General features: G+C 40.8%; 3 protein-coding genes and 1 long non-coding RNA gene across 7 annotated transcripts in view; 1 reads left to right on the top strand and 3 right to left on the bottom strand.

Annotated features, from left to right (window-relative positions):
* ZMPSTE24 (zinc metallopeptidase STE24) overlaps window positions 1-1716 on the bottom strand; it is a 45210-nt gene extending 43494 nt beyond the window's left edge. Inside the window, exon 1 of one of the 3 annotated variants that reach the window (XM_066269525.1) lies at window positions 1431-1716. In XM_066269525.1, coding sequence (XP_066125622.1) covers window positions 1431-1553 — 123 coding nt within the window. In that variant the 5' untranslated portion in view covers window positions 1554-1716. The remainder of the gene's footprint in view (window positions 1-1430) is intronic. The other 2 variants (XM_066269524.1, XM_066269526.1) reach the window with 2 other exon arrangements.
* A 179-nt stretch (window positions 1717-1895) lies between these two features.
* The window catches only part of LOC136331293 (uncharacterized), a 34880-nt gene continuing 9799 nt past the window's right edge, over window positions 1896-26976 (top strand). Inside the window, exons 1-3 of one of the 2 annotated variants that reach the window (XR_010730466.1) lie at window positions 1955-2199; window positions 16047-16141; window positions 22800-22858. This is a non-coding gene — a long non-coding RNA (uncharacterized lncRNA). Of the gene's footprint in view, window positions 2200-16046; window positions 16142-22799; window positions 22859-26976 lie in introns of both variants that reach the window. The other variant, XR_010730465.1, reaches the window with a different exon arrangement.
* On the bottom strand, window positions 7826-11064 carry TMCO2 (transmembrane and coiled-coil domains 2). Its single transcript, XM_066269527.1, has 2 exons — window positions 10825-11064; window positions 7826-8140 (listed from the first exon to the last, which is right to left on the bottom strand). The coding sequence occupies exons 1-2, from the start codon at window positions 11062-11064 to the stop codon at window positions 7826-7828; spliced, it is 555 nt and encodes a 184-aa protein (XP_066125624.1).
* RLF (RLF zinc finger) overlaps window positions 19289-26976 on the bottom strand; it is a 94846-nt gene continuing 87158 nt past the window's right edge. The window contains exon 8 of the mRNA XM_066269522.1: window positions 19289-24368. Coding sequence (XP_066125619.1) covers window positions 19728-24368 — 4641 coding nt within the window. The 3' untranslated portion in view covers window positions 19289-19727. The remainder of the gene's footprint in view (window positions 24369-26976) is intronic.

Raw genomic sequence — 26976 nt, forward strand, 5'->3', positions numbered from 1 at the left:
ACATGAGCCTTCGCTCAAGCTGGCAATTTCGGGGTTTCAAACCTGGGTCCTCTGTGTCCCAGTCCAACACTGTATCCACTGCACCACCGCCTGTCCAGGTTAGGCTTATTATTAAAGTAAGACAGAAAGATGTTTAATACTCTACCTCCAATTTAGATACTATACCGAGCATTTACTTTACACTAAGTTATCTTCCGCAGGCCTACAAGATTCTGTACCAATGAAGCTATTCAAAGAGCTATTAGGTCAGAGAACAATAGATCAGAGAAATCAATGCTATTCATCTTAACACCTCTTTGAATATTTTGGATTAAAGGAAGAGATCAAGAGCCCTGGCCAGAGAGCTTGGCTGGTTGTAGCTTTGTTCTGATACTCAAAGGTTGCTGGTTTGGTCCCTGGTCAGGGCATATGAAGAAACAGATTGATGTTTCTGTCTCTCTTTCCCTTCCTCTCTCTCTAAAATCAATCAATACACTCTAAAAAACAACAACAACAACAAAAAACAAGAGATCAAGATATAACCCAAACACTGACAGACTTAGAAAAATTAACCTTTTCAATTTAAGGATTCATGCAGAATGTAAAATGAGAGAAGAAATTTGCAGAGGAAAAGGACTGCGGTGCTCAAGAAAAAGAGTTCCAGGAATTAAAAAAACAAAGTTTTCATAACAATCATGGTTGACAAAGTTCAGCAAAAAAACATAGAAAGTAGGTAAAGCAAGCTGGCAGTAAGAGATGGCAATAAAGCAGTCTATTGAACTTAAAATCTACCTCATTTAAAAGTTCAGATCTCTAATCCACCCATCCAATCACCTCCAGGAAATTGCTAAGAAACTTTCACTTTGTACTTTACTGTTTCAATTGTTTAAACAAAAATAATAAACACACTTTTGAGAAAAATAAGAAAATATTGTTCTTTGGGCAAAAACAACATACTCATAGGTTTTTTTTGTTTTTTTTTTTAAGAAAAAAGAGTTCAGGTCCGTGGAAGGCTTGGGAAATCTTTATTTTCAGAAAATGGTTTCCTGATATTATGGTTGAGCATGCTTAGACAAACGTCATGAGGAAGTCGTGATTCTAGAATGTCAGTATCGTCCTTTTTAAGGTTTATGGGTCGCTGTCTAGGGATCTTAAGGAAGCTATGAGCAGGCACAAGGGCTAACGCCTGACAAGGCGGCAGCCTGCTTTCCCTTTAATCAGGCTCTCATCTGCCCGAGTTCCAAGATCACGTTGCGGAAAACGTCCCAGGGACACCAGATCCTCTCGAGGCCAATGCCACCATCCGGCCAAGTTAGGAGGCTCAGTAGGGGCCCACAGTGTCGACGCTGGGTGCTGGGGTCGCCGCATTCATCCAGCAACTTGGGGTCAAGACGGTGGCTGGCCTAGAGCTGGCCGAGGGTCAGGGTTAGACGGGCCCGGCCTAGGCTCACCTGCCGCTGCGCTAGGAAGGTCTCCCAGAGGTACACGGTCCAGGAGAAGAGCAGCACGGCTCCAAAGATTCGTTTCTCGGCCGGTATCTCCCACATCGGGTCCAGCGCTGCCCACATCCCCATGGCCACCGGGTTCTGCCGGCTCCTTAAGCGTGCACCTGTGCCACACCAACACAGTCCCCTCAGAGAATCCCGGCAGTGTCACAACTATATCCGTCCCTTCCGAGCGCCCCTGCACCGACACCGCGCCCATCCCACCGCAGGCGCGCAGCCGGCGGTGTTACACAAACACTCTTCCCCGTGCTGACGCCCCTTAGTTTCGGCCCGAAAAGGACCACCCCTGCCTTCCTTACTTCCGGTTCGAGGAGGACCAAGCTAGACGCCGCGTTGCGGCCGGGGCCAACCGAGCTCCCGCTCCGGGACTGGTCAGGCTCAGCTGCGTTACACCGACGTTCTTTCCCTTCCCCTCCACGACGACTTCCTGACGAGGGTTCCGGCTGCTCTCCTAAGCCGGCAGCGCTACAGAGCGTTACGCTTTTAGCTTCCAGAGTCTCAGTTGCATCTTTTCGTTTCGGGGGCTAGCCTGGCTAGGCTGCAGCCTGAGTCGCACTTTCCTCGGCCAGGACGAGCCCACTGGTAGTGGGACTGAGTAGGAACCAACGCAGGGTGGACTGCCACTCCCGCCCTGAAATAAATGGGAAGAACGAAAGAGGAGCCGACGTACCAGGCTCTAGAGACCATTCCTCTAACTAATGCTATTCGGACTGTGGTATGTTCATCCTGGGATACCTTAAGACTAAAGGGATAGTTAACAGCGAGACTAGGCGTTATAAGTGCCGTATTTTGGCCTGTATCGGGGTGTTCTGAATTCAGGCATTGTAGAGTGGGCGGTAGTGGTGAGATTTTAATTAAAAATCTCGCCCCTTCACACCACGTGAGTCAAAGGCGGCCTTTTGCCTAAGATTGCGTGCCCTGGAGCAAAGCCAGGATAGCTTAAGTTAGAAGTATTTGAACGGAACGGGTCTTATTTGATCTAGGGTTAAACTCATATCGAAGCGCAATACCTTGTCTGTCTTTGAATTCAGAAGTGAATTGCGGTCACAGGAATGCCTGTTAACCTGTTTGACTTGAAATTTCTTCTGACCGAACGAAGATAAGTCTGACTTGGTTAATTGGATTAACAAAGATTTACATAGTTACTGTTTACAATGAATTGAGCTCATCTGCAGCTGCAACTAAAAATCTATTTACATTATAGTGAAATTGTAGTGCTAAAGATGTGTCGAAATTAACAATATCTTCAATTTCCCAACTCTTCCTAAAGGTTTCTAAATGAGTAAAAGTCACTTGAGAAAGCAATGGACTCTACTGACAGGATAGCATTATTTGGCTAGTCAAATTGTTTCCACTTCTTTGCTTTCAACAAAATCAGTGGTGGACCTAATTGAACGTGTCGGCTAATGAGGGAACATTATTTGATTTTTAGCATTTAACTGAGAAGGAAAACAAGAGTTGACTGACATTCCTATAAGAAAACTAGCATTCTCATCAATCTGTGAAATATTTCTCGGAACTGTACCTATGAAAACAAAAAACCTATCAGTAAGAATTAGTCATTCAGACATGAATTGGTGAGGAAGTCCTATCCATCTCACTGCGAGATGCATTTCTAGTAGAATTTTACATTTTATGTTTATGTATTATTAAAATTTGTAATCATATTTTGTGCAGACTTTATCATTAGTTTTGATGATAATTATAATGATTAATCAGTTCAAAGAATTCTTCTAATGTGTAGACCCATACAATTACAGGAAAAAATTTAAAATCCTACTTTAATACATGCATATTTTTTATCTCAAGCGATCAATTAAATGTTTTTTTTTAACAAAAAGTTACATTTGGATAACATTTAATGGGGAAGTGGAATATAAATTAGAGACAGTAAAACAAAATGTAGAAATAATAAATGTTAAAAGAGCTTCTCTGTGTAATCTTAAATGGATGATAGTGGTAATTCAATTGTTATGTAGAGTCTGTTGGATGCATTATAAAAAGTAATTTTACAGTTTTATCTTAAATTGTCATTATTTATAATTTCCTAGAATTTACATACATTGCAATTATTTAAATTAACAATGAAAACTTTTAGGTATCAACTTAAAATATGAGAGGATAAACACTTTTTCAAAATTCTCTCTCCCTTGGGTATCATTGCTATGCCCTCTTCAGTCTTCTTGGCTGCATCTGTCTAGGTCCATCGAGCCTGCTGCAGCTGGTCCAAAGCCTCACAGAAGCTGCTGCCACCCAAGCTTTGTGGCTAAGAGCACAGATTTAGTCAGACTTCTTGAGTGCCAGTCACAGCTGTACCACATATTAGCAAGTTGCTTAACCTCTCTGTACATCAGTTCCCATCAGTAAAATGAGAATAATATTAATAGTATTTGCTTCCTCATATTGTGAGGATCAAATGAGAAAAATCACATAAATCTCTCAACAATGTATCTGGCTTGCCCAATGAAGATTATCTGCTAGCTCCTCATACTTGTGAGAATAACATCATAGTGCTGATCTGGCACCATGTGTCTGAAAAGATCAAGGAACAAGGAGCTGGTATGAGGTTTCTAGAAGTCAACAGTATAATTCACTCATTCATGCAACAAATATTGAGTATCTGCCAAGTACCAGACATTGTTCTAGGTGCTCGGGATATAGCAGTGAACCAAAGTCCTTTCTTCTGAAGCTTACATACTCAATGGGCTGAGGTGGATGGTGGGGTTGATGGATAAGCAAATACATAGTGGTAAAAGGAGAAGAGGTGTTAAGTACTATGAAGGGAAAGGGGATACAGCATGTTGGCTTGAGGGGCACTACTTTATATGAGATGGTCAAGGAAAACCTCTCAGAATAGCTGACAGTTGAGCACAGATCGAAAGAAAGAGAAGAAGCCAGAGTATCTGCGGAAAGTGCCATGCACAGTGAACAGCAAGTGCAAAGGCCCTGAGGTGGGACACTGGTTCTTCGCATATTTGAGGAATAGTAAGAGTATGGAGAGTAAGGAGGGGGAGTGCAGATCATGCCATCATACACAGTCTTTTGTTTTTCTTTTTCTTCTTTTTTTTAACAGAGACAGAGAGATAGGGATAGACAGACAGGAACAGAGAGAGATGAGAAGCATCAATCAGTTTTTTGTTGTGACACCTTAATTGTTCATTGATTGCTCTCTCATATGTGCCTTGACCGTAGGCCTTCAGCAGACCAAGTAACCCCTTGCTTGAGCCAGTGACCTTGGGTCCAAGCTGGTGAGCTTTTTGCTCAAGCCAGATGAGCCCGTGCTCAAGCTGGCGAACTCGGGTCTTGAACCTGGGTCCTTCCGCATCCCAGTCCCACGCTCTTATCTACTGTGCCACCGCCTGGTCAGGCCATACACAATCTTTTAGTTAAGAACTTGACTTTTATTCAGAGTGAAGGAAAAAGCCATTGGAAGATTATGAGCACAGTAGTAACACGATATTTTTGACTACTGTATGGAAAACAAATATTATAATGACAGATGGAAACAGGGAGTCCAGTTAGGAGGCCATTTCAAGAAACGTGAAATGATGTTGGCTTGGACTAGAGAGGTAGCAGTGAAAGGAGAAGTAAATTATGGAAAGGAAATAATCACTTCTTCCCCTTGGCATAAAGGGGCTGGTCTGTCTGGAGTCTCAAAATAGGGTGTTGTCAGGGTTTTGCCAAAGGAGAGAGACTGAATTTGGTGAATGAGGATTCTCCTCCCTAGAGTGATGGACGTTGGTGTACATTAGATCATCTAACCTGAATGATAAAATAGCTCTGAAGCCCTTTCCATATTTGTCTTGATTCTCTGCTTGCCAAGCATACAAGGTCCCTTAATTGATGCCCTAGACATAAGTGCTCTGATCTCAAAAAAAAACAATGCCCCCACTGGGAATGAGTACTTGATAATAATCTCATGATTGTGGTGTGAATCACACATCCCTCTGGGGAGCTGAGATCTAGGAACAAGGAGATCCCATTAGTTCTGCCACATTTTGCATCTAGCTTAATCTGTATTTTCACACAGAATACCAAATCTATGTTGCTCCCCTGTTTAAAAACCTACAAAGGTCCGTTTTTGACAATGTGGACCTCTAAATGTCCTTCATTACCTGACATCAGTCTACTCTCCTAGGCCCTTCTTCACTTTCCTTTCATTTACTCCAAAATGGTAACCAAGACAGAATGATTGTAACTATGCAGGAAGACACTGAAATTTAGATAGCACAAAAATTGAGACATTGACTTTAAAAGATTGCATGGCACTTCTTTAGCAGCGTGGTTAACAGACTTCACCTGCACTGCCAGATGAGGCACACTGTTGATAACTCTCATCTGTTCTGTTTGCCCTGAAACCAAAATCCTTCATTGTAGCTTTGGGAATAGCCAGTTCCTCAGGTACCCTGAAACTCTCCTGTTCTCCAGGCAAGCCACCCTCTTTTTTATGTGACTCCATGATCCCATCTACAGGAATACCTTTCTATGTGGCCCTTTATGGCAGTGGTAGTCAACCTGGGGGCGTTCCAGCTTTCATGGTGGGCGGTAGCGGAGCAACCAAAATATAAATAAAAAGATAGATTTAATTATAGTAAGTTGTTTTATAAAGATTTATTCTGCCAAACTTAGCGAAAATCCGACATAAAGTACTTGGTAAGTAATTATTATTATGTGCTTTAACTTGCTGTAACTCTGCTTTATAAATTTTATAAAGTTAAGTTACTTCCCTACTTAATAAATCACTATTTCTGTGGAACTGGTGGGTGGTTAGAAAATTTTACCACTAACAGAGATACAAAAGTGGGCGGTAGGTATAAAAAAGTTGACTACCCCTGCTTTATGGGAAAACTCAGTGTCACCTCTGCAAAGTCTTTCCTGGCCCCACCGAACATTCACTGACCCATTGTCCTGTTTTTGCACTGAGTACACTATCCAATGAAGTCTCATTTTACACAGATTGCATTTTAACATCAGTGCACAAATTCCCCTTGGAAATCCCTTGTGAAAAGCCACTTGGGTGACTGTTACATTGTTTTCTGTACAGCCAGTCTGTCCAGCATAGCAGTAAGTCACTGTTTATTTTGCACACCAAGTGAAATGTTTCATTTATTTATTTATTTTTTACAGAGACAGTGAGTCAGAGAGAGGGACAGACAGGGACAGACAGACAGGAATGGAGAGAGACGAGAAGCATCAATCATTAGTTTTTCGTTGCATGTTGCAACACCTTAGTTGTTCATTGATTGCTTTCTCATATGTGCCTTAACCGCGGGCCTTCAGCAGACCGAGTAACCCCTTGCTGGAGCCAGCGACCTTGGGTTCAAACTGGTGGGCTTTTGCTCAAACCAGATGAGCCCGTGCTCAAGCTGGTGACCTCGGGGTCTCGAACCTGGGTCCTCTGCATCCCAGTCCGACGCTCTATCCACTGCACCACCGCCTGGTCAGGCGAAATGTTTCATTTAGATGACAAATATCGTGTCAGTGATTGTAATCACATTTATTGTGGCAAAAATGCACTTACTATAAGGTTTGATACCCACTGAGAGGACCATCTACCATCATTTCCCCAGTAGGCCATCTTGTCAGGGTACATACTCAATTTGAGTGTAATGGCAAGTAGGTGCCTTTTCCCATTTTTCCATTCCTGCCGAGCTGGATTCAAATGAGAATTCCCTTAAGTTCAAGATATTATGACCCCACTGTATTATAATTCCTTGTTCTAAAATTACCTGTCTGTCCAACCAGCCAAACTGAGTGCTTCTGAAGCACTCAGGACAGATTCCCAAGGATTAGCACAGTGCTTAGCACAGGGGAAGTATCAGTAAAAGATAAACAGTCTCCTTTATGTTCACCCCACCTTGAGTTATAATTGCCCACTTCTGAGTAATTAATGCAGGAGGACTCCTGGGTCAAATATTTACCTTTAGGCCCAAGACCAGCACAAGGGCCAGCCTACCTCTAAAGAACAGTCCACAGCATCGCCCTTCAATGACACTTTCTTGCTGTTTTTATTGTATCCAATCCAACCTCTTCGGCATGGAGCTCAAAGCCATAACCCTGACCACTCTCCCTTCTTTCCTCACTCCCATGGATTCCAGTTCGGCTGTCCTTTTCTATATGACTGCTTACAGTCTCCGGCCTGCGCAGAGGGCACAACAATCTCGAGACATTTTAACCACCACCATAACCAGCATTACCCCACTACTCACACAAGTAGAAGTTGGGCTCTACTGAATAGAGAGCCAGTACTTACAAGATAATTTCAATACAGTTCTCTATCTTTATTGATACACCACTGCACACACAAGGGAAACTGCTTTTCTGGAAAAGATCTGAGTCCATCACATTTCTGATGTGGAAGTAAACTCTGATGTGGGCAAGGGACTCTTGCAGTCAGGGCAGCTGCAGTAGGGCTCAGAGGAGCAATCCCTCTTGGTGGCAGGTTTTTGGGAAATGATCATCCCCTCCAGGTTCTTTACTTTGCTTTCTACCATCTGAAGTTTTTTCAAGATTTTCTCTTGCAGACCCAAGGACACGAAGAACTTATTGTCTTGAACTGGGAGACCACTCCCTTCTGGGTTGACCAGCAAAGTCTGAAAAATATCTGAGCCCTTCTTGTAAAGTCTGTAGAGTGTGATTGCAAACAACAACATGTTCTAAAATAAAACAACAAGTTGAACGTTGTTTATTCATGTGAAATGCCAGTTTGTTGTAAATGCAAAATAAAACAAAAACCAAATGGTAACAATAATCCCTCATTCCTTTGCCAACCCTTGTTTAAACAAAACATCTTTGCCCCTATTTCGTCTTTTGATTTTCACCACAAAATGAAGTGGTAGGCAGATCAGGGATTATTATTTGCATTTACTTAATAAAGCTTATTATGATAATAGATATCCTTTGTTGAAAGTTTGCCACATACAACGTTCTTTGCTAGGAGTTTTCTTGCCTATGCATGACCTATTTATGTAAGAAGAAACTGAATAGCCACTTAGTTCCCTTCCAGTTTGGACCCTGTCATTGTCCAAGGTCATATACTTGGAAATGGTAGAGCCAGTCCTGGAATCCAGGAATTCTGACTTCCATGTATGTTCTTTTGGGACATAGTGGTCTGAAAAACTGGATTTCCTGGTCATGGCTTAAAAAACTTTTAATTTACTAGGACAGTCCTGCCAGAAGAAGAAGAAAAACAGAAAACAGTCAATTTTTTTGTTTTGTTTTGTTTTTAGTGAGAGACAGACAGGAAGGGAGAGAGATGAGAAGATTAAAAGCATCAACTCAGTTGTGACACCTTAGTTGTTCATTGATTGCTTCTCATGAATGCCTTGACTGGGGGGCTCCAGCCAAGCCAGTGACCCCTTGCTCAAGCCAGTGACCTTGGACTCAAGTCAGCAACCATGGGATCATGTTGATGATCCCACTCTCAATCTGGTGACCCTGCACTCAAGCCAGATGAGCTCATGCTCAAGCCAGCAGCCTTGGGGTTTCAAACGTGTGTCCACTGTGCCACCACCAGTCAGGTACAAAGCAGTCAATCTTTAAGAAAATCTATTTTAAAACCCTACCTCCTTTAATTTCCATTGAACTTCATCTCAGTTTGTTTTTATCATATGAAAATAACTTCTGCCCTAGCCAGGTAGCTCAGTTAGTTAAGAGCATCATCCCAATACACTGAGGCTGCAGGTTCAATCCCTGGTGTGGGCATATATAAGAATCAACCAATGGATGCATAAATAAATAGAACAACAAATCAATCTCTCCCCCTTCCTCTCTCTCTAAAGTCAATAAATTAATTTTAAAAATAACATCCATTCTGTGGAATTGTTGGGATTCTCAAAACATTTTGACTATATTGTAAAAATAGCTGTTATTGGTGATTAAACAGCAGTATATAAAATCCTAAATGTTTCAAAATCCTGGCCAGTTATACTCCTATTACCAAAAAGTGCCACTGTGTATTTATGGAACCCTATCTTGTTAAAACAAGGAAGTAAATCAAAACACCATGATGACTGAATATATATGCCTCCTCATCAATTACAGAGCAATGGCACAGTAAGAACCCAAGATCCCAGTTATACTCGTGGTGCTTGTTCTATAAAAGGTACCCCAAATGGTGTCTGGCCCAGAGTAGACACTCAAAGATGAATCAGTGATACAATAAATTTGGGGTAAGGCTGCCTTTTCAGGTTGTGAACCTGTTTGTGTTATTTTATTATAGGGCAAGCCAAAGATCATTGTAAGAAAGCATTTTTATGCTTAAAACCGAATTGGGGAAAGTTCTTTTTTTTTTTTTTTAATTTGTCATCTTAACTATCTTTTTTTTTTTTTTTTTTTTTTTTTTTTTTAGCATGAGGGACAGAGAAACAGAAAGGGACAGACAGGCAGGGAGAGAGATGAAAGCATCAACTCTTTATTGCTGTACTTTAGTTCTCCATTGACTGCTTTCTCATATGTGCCTTCACCTGGGGGCTCCAGCAGAGTGAGTGATCCCTTGCTCAAACCAGCTACCTTGGGCTCAAGCCAGTGACCTTGGGCTTCAAGCCAGCGACCTTTGGGCTTCAAGCCAGCGACCATGATCCCACACTCAAGCCAGCAACCCCACACTCAAGCTGGTGAGCCTATGCTCAAGCCAGCAACCTCGGGGTCTCAAACCTGGGTCCTCTGTGTCCCAGTCCGACACTATCCACTGTGCCACAGCCTGGTCAGGCTTAACCATCCCTTTTTAATTTTTCTTTCTATTTATTGACTTTAAAGAGAGAGGAGGAGGGAAAGAGACAGAAATATCAATGTTTCTATATGAGCCCTGCCCGGGGATCAAACCGGAAAACTTTGCATATCTGAATGATGCTCTATTGAGGTATCCAGCCAGGACTTAATTAGGGGAAGTTTTTAAGGATGATTTAGTGTCAGCAAACTTCAGAGACAAGGGTTCATGCTTGCTCATCTGCATGGTCTTAAAACTGGGTGGCAGCAATATGGGATAGAACTAATCAAGTTTCATTGTGTAACTAATTAAATTTCTCTGTAGGTGCTCTCCCTCCTCAAGCAGCCTGTGCTTCCGCCCCTGGGTACCCCCAGACATGTTTTCCTCACTCCTGTCTTTCTCCTAAACTCTAAGGGACCTGAGGAGACTTGCAACCTGGGAGCAATGGGCAGGCTAAATCCCCTGAACCTGTCTCCTAGGTCCCCTTTTGTCTTCCCAGTGAGCCAAAGCACTCCCACCTAGTCTCTGGGCTGTTGCTCCTTCTATTCTAAGCCCTTCCTTGTTTCACTGTCCCCAGTTTTAATCAACATCCTCTCAAAAAAATAAATAATTTCTCTATAACAAGAGTATAACCTGAATTGACCGAACACTTCTTTTCCATAAGGCATATAGTCCTATTGCCAATAAAATTAAAAAGAATATCCGCAGGAAAACTTGCACAGCCGGAGCAAATTTATCTAGTAGCCCCAAATTTGTTTGCTGAGGCACAGGAGTCTCTCCCAGAAGAGTTGCTTGTAGCCAATTCCATATTGAGCTTTGAGAGGCATAATCTACAATGTCCCAGATAGAAGATGAAGGTGAAAATGTTGACATTTCGTTAAGATAGCCACTCCAGGAGCTACATGTGCAGAGGCTTCAGGAATCTAAGTATGAGTTAGAGAAAGTGGCCTGGGAGCCCCGGTGTTCTAGAGCCACTGTGAGCTGTGCTTTGTGATGTCACTGTTTCAAAGATCAGCTTGCTTCCCACTCACCCAGTGAAGGTTCTCATTCAAAACCAGCCAGGTACTGACATGGGTTTTCAGTTCAGTCATAATGCTTTCTCTGATCTTTGGCAAATCCAAGCTTGAGCACAGCACTGTCCAATAGAACTTTCTGCAAAGATGGCAATATATGCTCTGTCCAATATGGTAGCCACTAGTCACTTGAAATGTGTATATTGTGACAGAGGAACTGAATTTTACATTTTATTTAATTTAAATTTAGCCACATGTGGCTAGTGGTTACCTTCTTGGACAGTATATAGATAATTTCCAACAGTCCTTGAAATGAACAGCAATAGTCTCATGTGACAAGTGAGAAAATTGAGGCTATGAGGAGATTTGAGGAGACATGATTTAAGAGGACTTGACGAGAGAATACTTGGTAAATGTGGAAGGAGGTTATTACTGGATCATTTTGTAGCACTCCCTTTTTTCATGTCATTTGTGTTTAAAAATTGTGATCTTTGGGAAGGCTTTTAACATTCGGTCCTCATTCATCTTTTTACAGAGGGGGATTCTACCTCCTTAACAATTTATATTAGGAACAAATATAATTTTCTAAACACTTGGTAAACAGTAACATGCTGCACTATAAACTGACATATTACCAAATCAATTATTTACTGATTAGTACCTTTTTTGTTTGTTTTTAAGTGAGAAAAGGGAATGCAACCTGACTGGGATCCACCTAGCAACCCCAATCTGGGACCCCCCCAGTGCCCAAATCAACCAAGGCATCTTCAGTGCCTGGAACCAACGCTCAAACCAATTGAGCCATTGGCTTTGAGAGGGGAAGAGAAGCAGATGGTTGCTTCTCCTGTGTGTGTCTTGACCTGGGATCAAACACAGGACATCCCCATGCTGGGCTGACACTTTATCACTGAGCCAACCAGCCAGGGCCAGTACTTATCTTCTCAGCAAGACAATATGAAAATATAAAATGTATGATCTGTTCCCAAAGAGCTTACATGGAAAACGAGTTTGCACAAGCCCTGGCTGGATTGCTCAGTTGGTTAGAGTGTCATTCCCATATGCAAAGGTTGTGGGTTTGATCCCCAGTCAGGGCACATACAGGAAGAGATTGATGTTTCTGTCTTGTTTTCTCCCTCACTTCCTAAAATTAATATTTTTAAAACGAAAGAAAAAGATAGTTCACACACAGCAAGAATCCAAAAGAGGTTTTGTACTCAGATGAGGGGAAGGGCACAATAAGAGAGAAAGGGTCAGTTACGACAAATAATTTCTAGAAAATATTGTCTGATGCTACTCCAAGTTGTTCATTCTGGTTGACTAAAAGAACAGGAATAGAGAAGCCTGGTGGGAAGTAATGACTGTTCTGTTCTTACAGGAAGGGGAGGTATGGTAAGTTTGAGGTGTCAGAGACACATCCAGAAAATGGAGTCTAGAATGCTGTTGAAAATATAGTACTATGTCAGGGAGAAATGATTTAGGGAGTGACTGTTATGGGGATATATATATATATATATATTTATATTTGATATATATAAAATTTTATTTAGTGAGAGGAGGGGAGGCAGAGACAGACTCCTGCATGCGCTCTAATGAGATCCACCCAGCATGCCTACTAGGAGGCGATGCTCTGCTCACCTGGGGCATTGCTCCATTACTCAGCAACCCAGCTGTTAGCACACAAGGCAGAGGCCATGGAGCCATCCTCAGCTCCTGAGGTCAACCTGCTCCAATCGAGCCATGGCTGCAGGAGGCGGGGGGGGGGGGGGGGGGGGGGGGGGAGAGAGAGAGAGAGAGAGGAGCAAGGGTATAGGGGTAGAGAAGCAGATGGGCACCTCCCCTGTGAGCCCTGACTGGGAATTGAACATAGGACATCCACACTGTGGGTTGATGCTCTACCACTGAGTAACTGCCCAGGGCAATGGATATTAAACCCGTAGTCTGCTAGTGACAGATTGTAGCCAGGATCCTTTCAGTAAGGATTAAAAGTTATTCAGGTAAAACTTGGGATTTAACTATAACAGCTTAAATGTATGTCAGAAACCATTTAAGAATGGTAACTAGACTAACCAGGTGGTAGCATAGTGGATAGAGCATTATCCTGGGATGCTGAGGACCCATGTTCAAAACCCTGAGGTCGCTGGCTTGACTGTGGGCTCACCAGCTTGAGTGCAGGCTTGTAGGCTAGAATGTGGGATCATAGACATGACCCCATGGTTACTGGCTTGAAGCCCAAGGTTGCTGGCTTGGGTCCAAGGTCACTGGCTTGGCTGGAGCCCCTTGTTGAAGGCACATATGAGAAAGCAATCAATGAACAACTAAAGTGCTGCAACTACAAGTTGGTGTTTTTCATCTCCCTCCCTTCCTGGCTGTCTGTGTCTCATTCTCTGTCTCTCTCTCTCTCTCTTGCTTTAAAAAAAAAAAAAAAAAAAAAAAAAAGGTAACTGGAAACTTTTTGGAGATAGGGTTGTGATGGCTGACTCATTACCTTAAACTCCCCACACTCAGTTAGATCCCTGTTACAATGCACTTTATATTTTCCTTTCAAAGCACTTTATACAACTATACTTTGTACAATTTTTGTTTTAGTATCAGTTTTCCTTGTCTGTTATAAACTCAAGGAAGACAGGGACCATGCCCATTTTATTGACTACTGTATCCCTAGTGCTTAGCACACAGCAACACATTAAAATATTTTTAAGTAAATGCAAAGTCCCCTAGAAAAATTCCAGGTATCTATTCAAGCCTAAATTGTTCATTCTGTAAGTACCTATATTTATGTAGTCGTTCATGTAGAAGTTTTATACAGTAATTATGAGCATAGGCCTTTGAGAGTATAATGGATCTGGATTCTAATTTTGCTGTACTATTTACTAACTTTGTTACTTTATATTACTTAATCTGGGAATCAATTCTTCATTTGCTAAGTAGAAGTTATTCCTACAGTGTAGAGCTGTAATAAGAATTTGATAATTTGTGTAAAAGTACCATGCTAAACATATAGATAAGAGCAACTATTATCTGTAGTGATGTTTATGACCAAACACAAGGTACTGTATTGTAAATCTCAATAATATAAGATGCCTCAGAGAATCTAAGCCAAAAAACCTGTTTGATTCACCACTGGAACTGGACACCTCCAATGACCAAGAATTTATCACCATAGAAGACATCTCAGCCCACCTTTAAATAGTGTCCATCCACCTAGCCAGCCAGCTAGTCATCACTCGGTTATGTTCACTCAGTAATCATGGCCTATAAGGCTTTTTGACTTACACATGGAGACTCATGATATACGCAGTGTTTACTTTAGAGCCTTTAATAGGTTGTTGCCTTTCAAACAAAATCTAAAACGTGGTTCCAAGGCCCTAAAATAAATACCTGGTTCTTGCTTACCTATTTAACCTTCTCTCCTTTCCTGTTCCCATTTTTTTCTTTCAACTAAACTTGTTAATGTCACTACCATACAAAGCTATTGTACCACAAATCCTTTGCATATAATGGATTATCCTCTCTGGCTAACTCCTATTGACTCTTCGAACTTGTTTAAACATCACTTCCTCGAGGAAGCATTTTCTGTCCTCTTTTTGGTTCCCACCACAACCAGAGCTTCTACTGCAGCACTTTTAACTATTTTTATTATTTTGTTTAATGTCTGTCTTCCTTAGTAGACTGTACACTCCAGACGCAGGAAACTTACCATGTCACTTTCAACACTTATTCCAGGAGCTAAGGATGGAATGTGCTTTGTAAATATTTGGCTATAGCTTTCCTGTGCCTCCTGTCTTATCTTTTCCAGGCTAAACATACCTACAGGTAGACATTAAAGCTGATTGTCCTGCTTACTTTCCTCAAAGTGGTTCAGACCTCCAAATGCAGTCCGTCACAGTCTATTCCTGCAGGTGTAGACTCAGCAAATCAAAAACTCTTTCTAGACTCAGCTTTATGTAATAGGTGGCTTTGCCCCTGAATCTGTAATACAAACCCAGGAGGCATCAGTCTGTAAGGATGGGAGGTGGGGACAAAAGGGGATTGAGCAACTTTTCTGACTTTTAGAAGATTAAAAGTTAACCTGCCTGACCAGGCGGTGGTGCAGTGGATAGAGCGTCAGACTGGGATGCAGAAGGACCCAGGTTCGAAACCCCGGGGTTGCCAGCTTGAGCGTGGGCTCATCTGGCTTGAGCAAAAAGCTCACCAGCTTGGACCCAAGGCCACTGGCTCGAGCAAGGGGTTACTCGGCCTGCTGAAGGCCCGCGGTCATGGCACATGTGAGAAAGCAATCAATGAACAACTACAGTGTCTCAACGAAAAACTGATTGATGCTTCTCATCTCTCTCCATTCCTGTCTGTCTGTCCCTATCTATCCCTCTATCTGACTCTGTCTCTGTAAAAAAAAAAAAAAAGTTAACCTTTTTACAGGCTAAATGTTATTCACAGAAACATGCACCAGTTTTCCATCTCTTCCCTCACGAGTAAATGTCAACACTGGATTATACGACTGGAGTTAGATCTGCATGATCTGGCTTTTACCTGCACTTCAAACTTTATTTCCCACTCACTCTCACAAGAATACACTATTTAATTACAAAACTTGCTATTTTTTGTACTTTAAATACCACCTGCAACTTTCTTTTGTCCTGCACATTAAATTCCCCTCTGATATTATTCCAGTCAGAAGAGATTGGAAACTAGGCTCTACCTCCTTTCTGGCCTTTATCAGCTAGTCAAGTCATTTCATCTCTAAAGCTTGTGTCAAGGGTAACAGTACCAACTTCATGGAGTTATAGAAATTCAACAAGATAATTTATGTAAAGTGCTAAAAATAATTATCCTGAATTCTCACAGAACATCCCACTTTGTATGCCAGCCCATTGCTCCTAGAACTGTTCTGTGCCTACAGACCATCTGAAGACCTTATAACAGCGCGGATTTTGGTCCAGGTCTGTACAGTCTATATTCTAACAAGCTCCTAGGTGATGCCCATGCTGCTGACCTATTGCCACATTTTGATGAACAATGTTTAAGCTACCCCAGCCTTCACACTGAAGTTCCACAACAGCAGATGCCTTGACAAATTTACTTTGGTATTTTTACGTCCCAAAGCATCTGGAAGTATATATTTTAAAATGTGTACTTAAATATTTGGATAGTGACTAACTGTCCTCCAGTGACTATGTCCTTGGCAGTACAGTTCTGAAGTAGGCAACTAAGAAGATAAGTTGGGGATGGAACCCCTAGAAAGGCTAATCAAAAACTTGTTTTTCCATCGTTTTCCATCCTCTTTTATATATGTGCTCATGAAAATAGGGAGAATTCTGGATATAAGAAAGTCTATTAAAAAAACCTTTTGACTTTCTGTATTATCATATATTCACACATGCTGCTTCTAACACAAAACACTGTCTCCAGTAAAGATCAAATGAAGCAAGCTGCTCCAACTGGAACAAAAATGTTAGGGTTAACCATTTGATTCGAAGTACTGAAGCAGACTTTCAATTGGGTTCTGAAAATTGGGGTTTGGGTTCCACTGCAAAGGGACTAATTTTGTCCTTCCAGGGGGTAGGAGTTAGGTGTGGTTGGATGGATATAGTTCAGCCTTAAGCAAACTAGCAGCTTTCTCTTGCTCTGGGCTAAAAATCTTTAGTATGAGGACTTTTTGAAATGTGGCCACCAACTGTTTCTCATGCTCAGATCATAGAAAGTGGCCTTTCAAAATTATCAATCATTTCTCCTCACTTTGTGAGGAAATTGAAACCCAAAGCTCAAGATCCCAAGGAATCAGCACTGGCCTCGGTCTCTTCCGGCCACTGTTTCTTTCAACAGATTTTTATTTGACAATCCTGTTACCTACTGAGATCTGAGCCAAGCACAGATAACTTGGGCACAGGGGGTGCTTTAGACTTAGGATGAGAAGGTGGCAGAATGAAATTTCTGAAGAGCTGACTAAACAAGGCAACAAGGTTTAAGGGTCAGAGAAAAGATCTTAAAATTCTAACCACAGGCATAATAAAGGGATGTTAGGAATGTTTATTTTATTGCTAGCTAATAAAAGGTTGGAAACTTCATAAGGAACAGAGAATAAAGCTACTCCATCTATAAGAACATGTTCCTTACCTTGTCATTAGACATCGATGTCCCACAGTATATTAAAACTTAACACATCAAAGACCAAACTCATCCTGTTTTCTACCCTCTTCCAAAAAAACCATTCCTTGCTTTTTTTATTCCCACCTCAATTGCTTGCACCACTTTACATTTTTTTTGTTTTGTTTTTTGTACTTTTCTGAAGCTGGAAATGGGGGGAGACAGTCAGACTCCCGCATGCCCCCGACCAGGATCCACCTGGCACGCCCAGCTCTGCCCACCAGGGGGTGATGCTCTGCCCCTCCAGGGCGTCACTCTGCTGCGACCAGAGCCACTCTAGCGCCTGGGGCAGAGGCCAAGGAGCCATCCCCAGCACCCGGGCCATCTTTGCTCCAATGGAGCCTTGCTGCGGGAGGGGAAGAGAGAGACAGAGAGGAAGGAGAGGGGGAGGGGTGGAGAAGCAAATGGGCGCTTCTCCTATGTGCCCTGGCCGGGAATCGAACCCGGGTCCCCTGCATGCCAGGCCAACTCTACCACTGAGCCAACCGGCCAGGGCTACATTTTTTAAAAAAATATTTTATTTATTGATTTTTAGAGAGGGGGGGAGAGAGAGGCAGGGAGGAGCAGGAAGCATCAATTCCCATATGTGCCTTGACCAGGCAAGCCCAAGGTTTCGAACCGGCAACCTCAGTGTTCCAGGTCGATGCTTTATCCCACTGTGCCACCACAGGTCAGGCCTTTACATTTTTCTCAATGTTTTCTTCATCCTTCAAGACCCAAAAGTATTCTCTAAATTTCTCAATTTCATTTATTTTCCTTCAGCTGCAAATGTTAATACTGACTCTTATCAAGTTTGCCTGAATTACTTTAGCAGTCTTATTATCTATTCCATTCCAGCCCCTCAAACCTCACGCATTTGAAGTAATCTATAGATTATTTTAAAATCCTTCAAAGGCTCTCAGCTGCTTATGGACTCAAGTCCACAATAGTATTCATGGTGTGGCTCCTGCCTATCTCTACGATAACTTCATCTACCCCAGTGCTCCCTGCTCCCCTCTGACTGCCAGCCTGTCAAATTATCTGTAGTTCCCTGGACACATGACTTCATACCTCTGGATTTGCTATGCTTTTCATGTTCTGCTTGGCCTACTTCTCCTTTCTACCTAAACATCCTCTGTGGGAGCTATCTTAACTCCCAAAGCGAATTATTTGGTGTGAAATTTTCTTTCCACAAAAAATTTAAGACAATAGCCTGACTAGGTGGTGGCGCAGTGGATAGAGTGTTGGACTGGAATGAGGAAGACCCAGGTTCGAGACCCCGAGGTCGCCACCTTGAGCATGGGCTCATCTGGTTTGAGCAAAAGCTCACTAGCTTGAGCCCAAGGTCACTGGCTCGAGCAAAGGGTTACTCAGTCTGCTGAAGACCCATGGTCAAGGCACATATGAGAAAGCAATCAATGAACAACTAAGGTGTTGCAACACCAACGAAAAACTGATGATTGATGCTTCTCATCTCTCCATTCCTGTCTGTCTGTCCCTGTCTATCCCTCTCTCTCTCTGACTCTGAAAAATAAACACTGAATTCCCAATTTAAAAAAAAATTTAGACAATAATCATTCAAAAAGAAGCTTGATCTGAATGGGCTTGTTAATAAGAAACAAAAAACCACTGGGGTACAATAGAAATGCACATTCCAGAAAATACAAGTGCACTTCTAGCTTATGAGTGGTATGAAAACTTTTTTTTTTTTAATTTATTTTATTTATTCATTTTTAGAGAGGAGAGAGAGAGGGAGAAAGAGAGACAGAGAGAGAGGAGGGGGGAGGAGCTGGAAGCATCAACTCCCATATGTGCCTTGACCAGGCAAGCCCAGGGTTTCGAACCGGCGACCTCAGCATTTCCAGGTCGACGCTTTATCCTCTGTGCCACCACAGGTCAGGCGGTATGAAAACTCTTCATGAGTAAACAGGAAATGGGTGAAAAATTGTAATTTATTGAAACTCAACTCAAAAAATATAAGATGCTGTAGTGTACAATATATTACACAAAGCACCCTTAGGTGCACATTCAAGTCAAGTAAGAACTCCATATCCCTTTCCCTAGCCCTCCCACCCTGGGATCTTGGTATTTGTTCCATATACAATCATGCACACATAATTTGAAAAAGGAAGCCCCAATATATTTTGATGTATTAATTAGCACCAAACAAGAGTACAGTTCCATTTCTTATTTTTAATAAACAAAAAAACCCGATCAATAAACCAACTGGAGAGCTAATGGACTCAGCCAATAGTGCTGACATAGATATTATACATTCATGTAAATACACAGCCTATTCTACCTTAAACAATGGTATGGCTGGTTCTCAGCCTTTGTTCGAGTTGGCAATTGTCCCCATGTTGCAGTGCTGGAGCCAGTCTGTTTCAAAAACAAAATTGCTATTTAGGAACTTCCTACACAAAGCTCATCTGTCTTTTTTGTTGGAAACAAGTCTAAAATTGGTGTGGAAAACTTAGATCTTTCAAGGACAACCACTGGCCGAAGATAATGAAGCTGTTTTAAGGCAAGCTCTCCACAGTCTGTTAATGCTTTGTCCAATACAACTCGCAGGTTTTCCAAGGAAGGAACTGTTGTTGTCTCAGCTACTATTAAAGGTGGAATTGCAGTTAGGTTCTCATGAATTGCAGAGTCACTGGAAGAATGAGGTATGTCAACTTCAGGGTTGTTGTCATTCACTATATTATTTGCCATAACAGTCCCTGTTAAGTCATTACTGGATTGTGAGGAATTACTTAATGTTAAGTGCTCTGAAGGCTCCCAATCATCAAAATCGTCTTCCTTCTCTTCACTTTCCTGAATAAATTTCAGAAATGACGATTCAAACCCCATAGGTTTATAAGTCTTCAAATCAAATGATCTGGGCTGTGGGTGCTTCCTAAAATTCTCTTTTGGGACATGGGTTGAATTTTTTACAGTGTTTTCTTGCCCTGAACCTTGCTGCCCACTTTCTGAGTCTTTGATCCTTGGTAAAGGCAGCTGGAAACTCGTGAAATAAGTCCCATTTTCAGTCCCATCAGGATCAGGTATGGAATTTTCTATTTTACAAAGAGGAGACTGAATTATATTACATTGTTCCAAAGAAGTGGTTTCTGAGCTATGGCTGCATTTCAAAGTTCCTCTGTAAAGCAGAGTATCTGCCTCAAACACTTGGTTGTTTTCTGTACATCCTTTCTGATCTCCATCCCTTTCACCTAGATGAAGGGAATCAGTGTTCTGGACAGGTATGCTGTGGCCACCTGGGGAACGGCTGAGCTTTGTGTGCTCTGATTCAGAGCTTCCATCTTCTTCTTTCTTTATATAGGGCTCTATTTCAGAAGGGGGCTCCTCCTTAATTTTGGTACCATACTTAACACAAATGACAAGATTTTCCATCTGTTGCTCTAAATAGGCACTACTCATCTGATGGGTACGTTTGTAATGCCTCACTATGCTGCTCTCCAACTTCACCACAGATAAGCATCCTTGAACCATGCAGGGGTACTGTGTGTGCTCAGAATGCTCCACACACATATGGAGGGCTTCAGCTCTTGTTTTAAAAGTAATTGGAGCTTTCTTGTCTTTGATTAAGCCACATTTTTTAGCCTTAGCATTAAATGACCTCCTGGTAGTCTGATGTTCATGCCCCTGGGTAAGAGTTGTTTGACACACCTTTTCACTCCTTAGTAGCCTTTCATTTGCCACCTTCTGGCTTCTAAACAGATCGTCATAATAGTCCTTATGTCGGTAATAGACATGTTGAGAATAATTACTGCGATGGGTGAAAATCTGGCCACAGCCATTAAGATCACAATGAATTTCATAATCCGAATGTAATTCTCCTTCAATATTATGCTGTTCCATCAAGTGATGCTTCAACTTGCTGAATGTATAAAAAACAGCAGGGCACTGAGGCTGGTTACAGGAAAACCTCGCTGCAGATTCAGCTTCAGAAAGCACTTTATGTTCTTCAATATGGTCTAGGTTATGAGAGTCAGTACAGTGCTTAGCAAGAGCTTTGGAACACAGGAAGCGTTTGTTACATTCTTTATATTTGCACGCAAATATCTTTTTACATTTGACAAGTTCTCTTTTGGTTCTTGCTTTGTCTTTCTCTAAGCATAACTGTTCTTTGTTGTACTGATGTACAGTTCTGTAATGGCGAATCAAGCCTTTTAGATTGGTAAATGAGGAGTTGCAAGTTTTATGGATACAATGGAATGGTTTATGGTATTTGTTCAATATGTAGCAGAGATTTCCTTTAGCAACAGTTCTCCTGCTACCTCTCCCCTCTCTTCCTTCTTGTTCTTCTCTATGGCTACCTATTGGTGATGAAATATCAGATGTTTTACTTTCTGTTTCTTCGCAAGATGATTCCAAATCTGTTTCTGAACTGCATTCATCTTTTTTAGAATGACAGTGTGGCTTCTCCAAGTTACTGTTGGGATCACCTCCAAGTTTGGCAGAACAATCATCTTCCAACCTATCTACTGAGCATGGGCCTTCATGATCACATTTTTCATTATCTAATAGTTTGTGAGTTACTCTGTCACTGCCAATTTGATGTTTATTTTTATAATGAATCCTAAGGTGTGTTTTTCTTGTAAATGACCTTTGGCAAATATGACACTGGAATGGAGAATACCGATGTTGAAACATGGTTAACTGGAGGACTTTTTCTTTTGAATAATTATGCTTTTTAAGGTAATGCATTAACAAAGCCTCTCTGGTCACAAATTCGTATTTGCATCCTTGAAGCTCACAGAAAAAAGGCTTAGCTGCTAACTGTGCAAGGTACTGACTTGGCATATTTTCATCTTGATTCTGAAAATTAAGATCTGTGATAGTGGATGAAACCGATTGAAGAGACTTAGCACCACTAGATGGGTACCCCTGTAATGACCCTGAGAAAGATCCATGTGTTATTGAGTTTTTCAAGCTTAAATGTTTCAAGCGCAACAGAAGTTCCAACATGGTATCCTCTGTACATGGCCTTTTAGAAGCACAAATAGAGGCTCCTGAAGAATAATCTTGATGTTCTCGTTTACATTTAGTATGAATATTGTGATCTAGACCTTCATCTGGGGAGTCACTGTTTGTATCTGAGCTGGGTTTGGGTTCTGCAGTTGTTTGATTGTGTTCATTACCCAAACAGGGAAAGTGATCTTTTGTGTTTATCTTTTTGGGTTTAAAATGGTATGGATGAACCTTTCGTAGATGCTTCTGCATCCCTCTTGCATTTTTGTAAGTGGAACCACAGCCATCAAAACCACAGGTAAACTTAGTCCCATCAAAACAAATTGCCACACTGGAACATTTTTCTTTTAAACCAGAGGACACAAAAACTTTCTCATGAGATAACAATATATCCTGCATGGTTTCAGAGTGTTCTAGGGTGTCAATTAACTCTTCATTCATGGAAGCTGAAGAGCTATGACTTAACTGATCACTAGAATTACTGTCACTGTTTTCTTTCAGATTTTCTGCAGTTTCTATTTGAGAACTAGCTGATCCTGCACAGAAAAGAAGATCCTCAGGTAAATGTGATTTATCAGTTTGGTCAAGTAGATGGGGCTGATCAGTACACTCTTGCTTTACATGTGCTGCAGACTCCTCAAGATTCTCTGATTTCTTCACATCTCCATTTGAACTTTCAACATTATGCATTAAGAGGTGATTCTGGTATTCAATTTTGGAATAATAGAACTTTTTACAGCCAACAAAGTTGCATGTGTAAGACGCATCCCTAAAGTGTTGTGCTTCATGGTGGTAAAGCTGTCCCAAGTCACTGAAGACAATATTACAGCCATTTAATTCACATTTGTAACGCAGATCATCATGTTTTTGTTTATGGTTAAGTAGTTCATTCACTGATCCAAACCTAGCATAGCAGTCTATAGATACACACATATAAGGTTGAGGACCACAATGCACTTGTTCATGCTCCCGCAGGTGAAATGCAGACATGAAATGTCGTCGACAGTAAGTACACTTCTCTCTTCTGTTTTTCATATCCAAGTAGTGCTTGGCATTTTCATCATTATTTTGGTGTTCAGCTTTAAGATGTACACTTAAGTATTTAAACTGCTTAAACACACGGGAACAGTCTGTACCAGGACATGGGTACAAATCTCTGTCTTGTAGATGGCGATCTTCTAATTTGCTGAATGTGACATATTCATGAGACTCTCCTTTGGCTTGTTCATTCAATGACTGATTTTGCTCCAGGGCCGCAGAGGGACTCTTGGGACAAATTCCCTTTTGAGAGCTTTTCAACAGTAATTTCTTTCTAGAGCGATCCCGTCTGCTTGGTGGCATTTTAACATGTTCCATCACATGAGGAACAAATACTTCTTTTCTCTTGAACTTTTTAATACAAACTGGACATGTGTAGATTCCATCTTCCATATGCATCTTAGAATGATGAAGAATCCTAGCCTCTATACATTCCCGCTTACATAACAAGCAGAAAAATTTATATTGAAGCCACCTCTGGTATCTTTCAGAAGAACCAATCGGTTTTTTATCTCTTTTCTCCTTCTGCTGATCTGTCAAATCTCTTCTTCTATATTGTTTATCTTCTTTACCTTCCTCATAGTCACTGAGAAATGACTCTAAAACATCTGTGTCATTTATAGACATTTCATAGCCACTTAGATCATCATCAGAATCTGAGGCCTCTTGTCCTAAGAGTTGGTGGCAGTGTCGTTTTAAAGTTTTCCAGTCCCAAAATTCAGGATCAAAAGGCCAGTGGGCTTTTAAAGCTAATAAGAGCTCACATCGCAGAGAATTTGGAACTGGTGCATTTTCTTCATCAAATTTTTGATCTGGTTGCAAATATAGTTCTTCTAACATATTAAACCCATCCAAACTGGGCTCAATTAAGAATTCTGTAAGCTGACAGGCTCGTCTAACTTCTAAATCTTCTGGTAAAAGACAAGCAATTGTTTTACAAACTGATGCCTTCATTTCTTCATCCTCACTTGATCTGAGTTGAAGAGCTCTGACACACAATAAAATCGATACCCCAAGACCAGCATCTTGTGCCTACAAGGAAAGCAGGAAAGGAATATTATTTTTTAATTACAGAAACATTATATAAACTGCATATTAAAGCAATCCCTAACCTTCAAGGAATTTACCTGTGTGCCAAACATACAAACAATAATGGCATGTGAATTCAAAGGAATTCAGGATAAATTAAGTCACCAAAGGATTCAAAAAAAGGTTTTGTCTTAAGTTGGGTATAAAGAATAGGGTTTAAATAATTGGGTACAAGAGAAATGAGTCTAGTATTAAATTCAATGTAAGAAACTCATGTTATGAACACATGGGAATTTTCAAAACTTCAAAACTAAAATTATTTTCATCTCCTCCTAAAGAATTAGTACTTTAAAATTACATGTGTATGGAATTTCATGCTTCCCAATTGGGGGGAGGGGGCAGAAATCAGTAAATCTCTCCATAGCAGCAGGTTCTCAAAAACTAGTCAAAAATCAGGAAAATGATCTGGTCGTTTGTGATAAAAGGCTAATGCAGTGGTCACCAAACCCCGCAGAGAAAGAATAAATAACTTACATTATTTCCGTTTTATTTATATTTAAGTCTGAACGATGTTTTATTTTTAAAAAATGACCAGATTCCCTCTGTTACATCTGTCTAAGACTCACTGTTGATGCTTGTCTCGTAAGTTCGACAATTATATTAAAAAATACCAGTTTTTACACCGATCGCATAATTTTATTTTGTGCATTTATCCATCCCACCCTAAAGGCCGGGCCATGAAAATATTTTCTGACCAGTCCATGGCCCAAAAAAGGTTGGGGACCACTGGGCTAATGTATACAAGCTGACTTTAAGGGAGGGGCTGAAATGGAATAGGGAAATAACATGAGCAAAGAAAAGTGAAATCACATGGCAGAATAGCTTAAAATGCATTACTTAAGAGTACAGATTTTTGAGTCAGACTTTGACTGTCTTTGAACCCTAGTTTCACTTCTTTTATAGAACATTTTACAGTAAAATGATAATAGCAGTGGTACTATGAGATTTTCCTAACATTGTTATAATAATGAAGATAATGTAAAGTGATTACTACAATGTTGGCACATAGTAAATACTCAACAGAATACCATTTAAAATAACTGAGGATAAATTCCACTGTTCATCAATTTGCTAAACAATTTATTCCATGTTGGGCACCATTCAAAATGCTGAAAACACAAAGAAATAATTGCCATCAATTTACAGACCCTTGCTACATTCTAGGCACTATTCTAAATAAATTCTTTGCATACATTATTCTAATTTTATAGATGAAAGTTAACAAGGCACAGAAGGTTAGCTGCCCAATGGCATTAGCTGATGAGCAGAGGAGCAAATATTTAAACTTAAAGCAGTCTTTTTCTAGAGCCTGAGTTCTTAATCACTTTACAACTTATACTAACTCAAAAGCTTAACTGATTTTGCTATATCCCAAGTGCCCTTAATACAACATGCCAAGCCACCCTTTGTTCCTTTAGCTTCCTGGTTTAAAAACCACTAATTTATGCATGACTATCAATTTCTTTTTTTTCTTTTTTTTAAATACTTTATTGATTTTACAGAGACAGGAGAGAAAGGGGAGCATGGAATGGGAAGTAACAACTCATAGTTGTTTCAGGCTAGTTGTTCATTGCTTGCTTGCGGTATGTGCCTTGACCAGGGAAGCCCGGGGTTTCGAACCGGCAACCTTGGCATTCGAGGCTGAAGGTTTATCCACTGCGCCACCACAGGCCAGGCTGCATGACTATCAATTTCTTCAAAATTCAACTCTATATTCCATATCCTAAGTCTAATTTATTCACCAATCCTTTAATAAGTAACTGCTTGGCATATCTGTTCAGAATGTATTTCTAGTTGTTTTTAAGTGTTTTACTGATTTCACAAATTTTACCATTCAACCAGTATAGGCTATTTAAGAAAAAATGGATATTCTGTTTATCTCATAGTCTTCCAAAAGAAATTAAGTGTGATAATAATAACTTGTCGAGAAGCTATGAAATAGTTTAAAATTTACCAGGCTTTCTCCAAGTCCTCTGTGCTTGAATTATAAACGATAACCTTATCACATTATACAATTTGTCAAAATTGGTCTAGCCCTGACTTTGCTGTGAACAAGATGTTATGATCCATATAAGTCAAGTCACACATCATTAATTTTTAGCTTCTTTATTAATAAATAGAAGGGATTAAACTATACAAGGTCATGTTTTGCAAAACAGTTGTACTATGTTTCTCCAAAAGGGCCCATGACCAAGTAAACTAGATTCAAGCTGACCCCTCTTTCTTACACTTTCCACTTCAAGATATAATCACATCAATATTCCTTCTGTCATACTCTTTTGAAAGTCTTGAGAGACCCTGGATTCTATAGTCATCCCTTCCACTTGACATTCTCAAGTCATAGAATTAAAGTTTAACAACTCTAAGCACCTTTAAGTGACAATTTAGTTTAAGCTTTTATAGAAAACTGAAGCCCAGAAAATAAAGAAGCACTATTACAAGGCCCTCTCCATTATACACTTGCTTTCTGCAACAGACCTAATGTCCACACAAGCTTTTCAGCATCATTAACTTTTTCCTCCTAAGCACTATGTGACTGGCCATTACTTGT

Source organism: Saccopteryx bilineata, chromosome 3 (assembly GCF_036850765.1).
Source record: "Saccopteryx bilineata isolate mSacBil1 chromosome 3, mSacBil1_pri_phased_curated, whole genome shotgun sequence".
Classification (NCBI taxonomy): Eukaryota; Metazoa; Chordata; class Mammalia; order Chiroptera; family Emballonuridae; genus Saccopteryx; species Saccopteryx bilineata.

Excerpts from the sequence above, each read along its gene's own strand:
- TMCO2 (XM_066269527.1), bottom strand. The coding sequence starts at position 11,064 with ATGTCAACATTTTCACCTTCATCTTCTATCTGGGACATTGTAGATTAT. Across the intron at positions 8,141-10,824 it reads GAAGTGTTCGGTCAATTCAG|AACATGTTGTTGTTTGCAAT; the intron begins GTTATACTCTTG and ends GTTTTATTTTAG.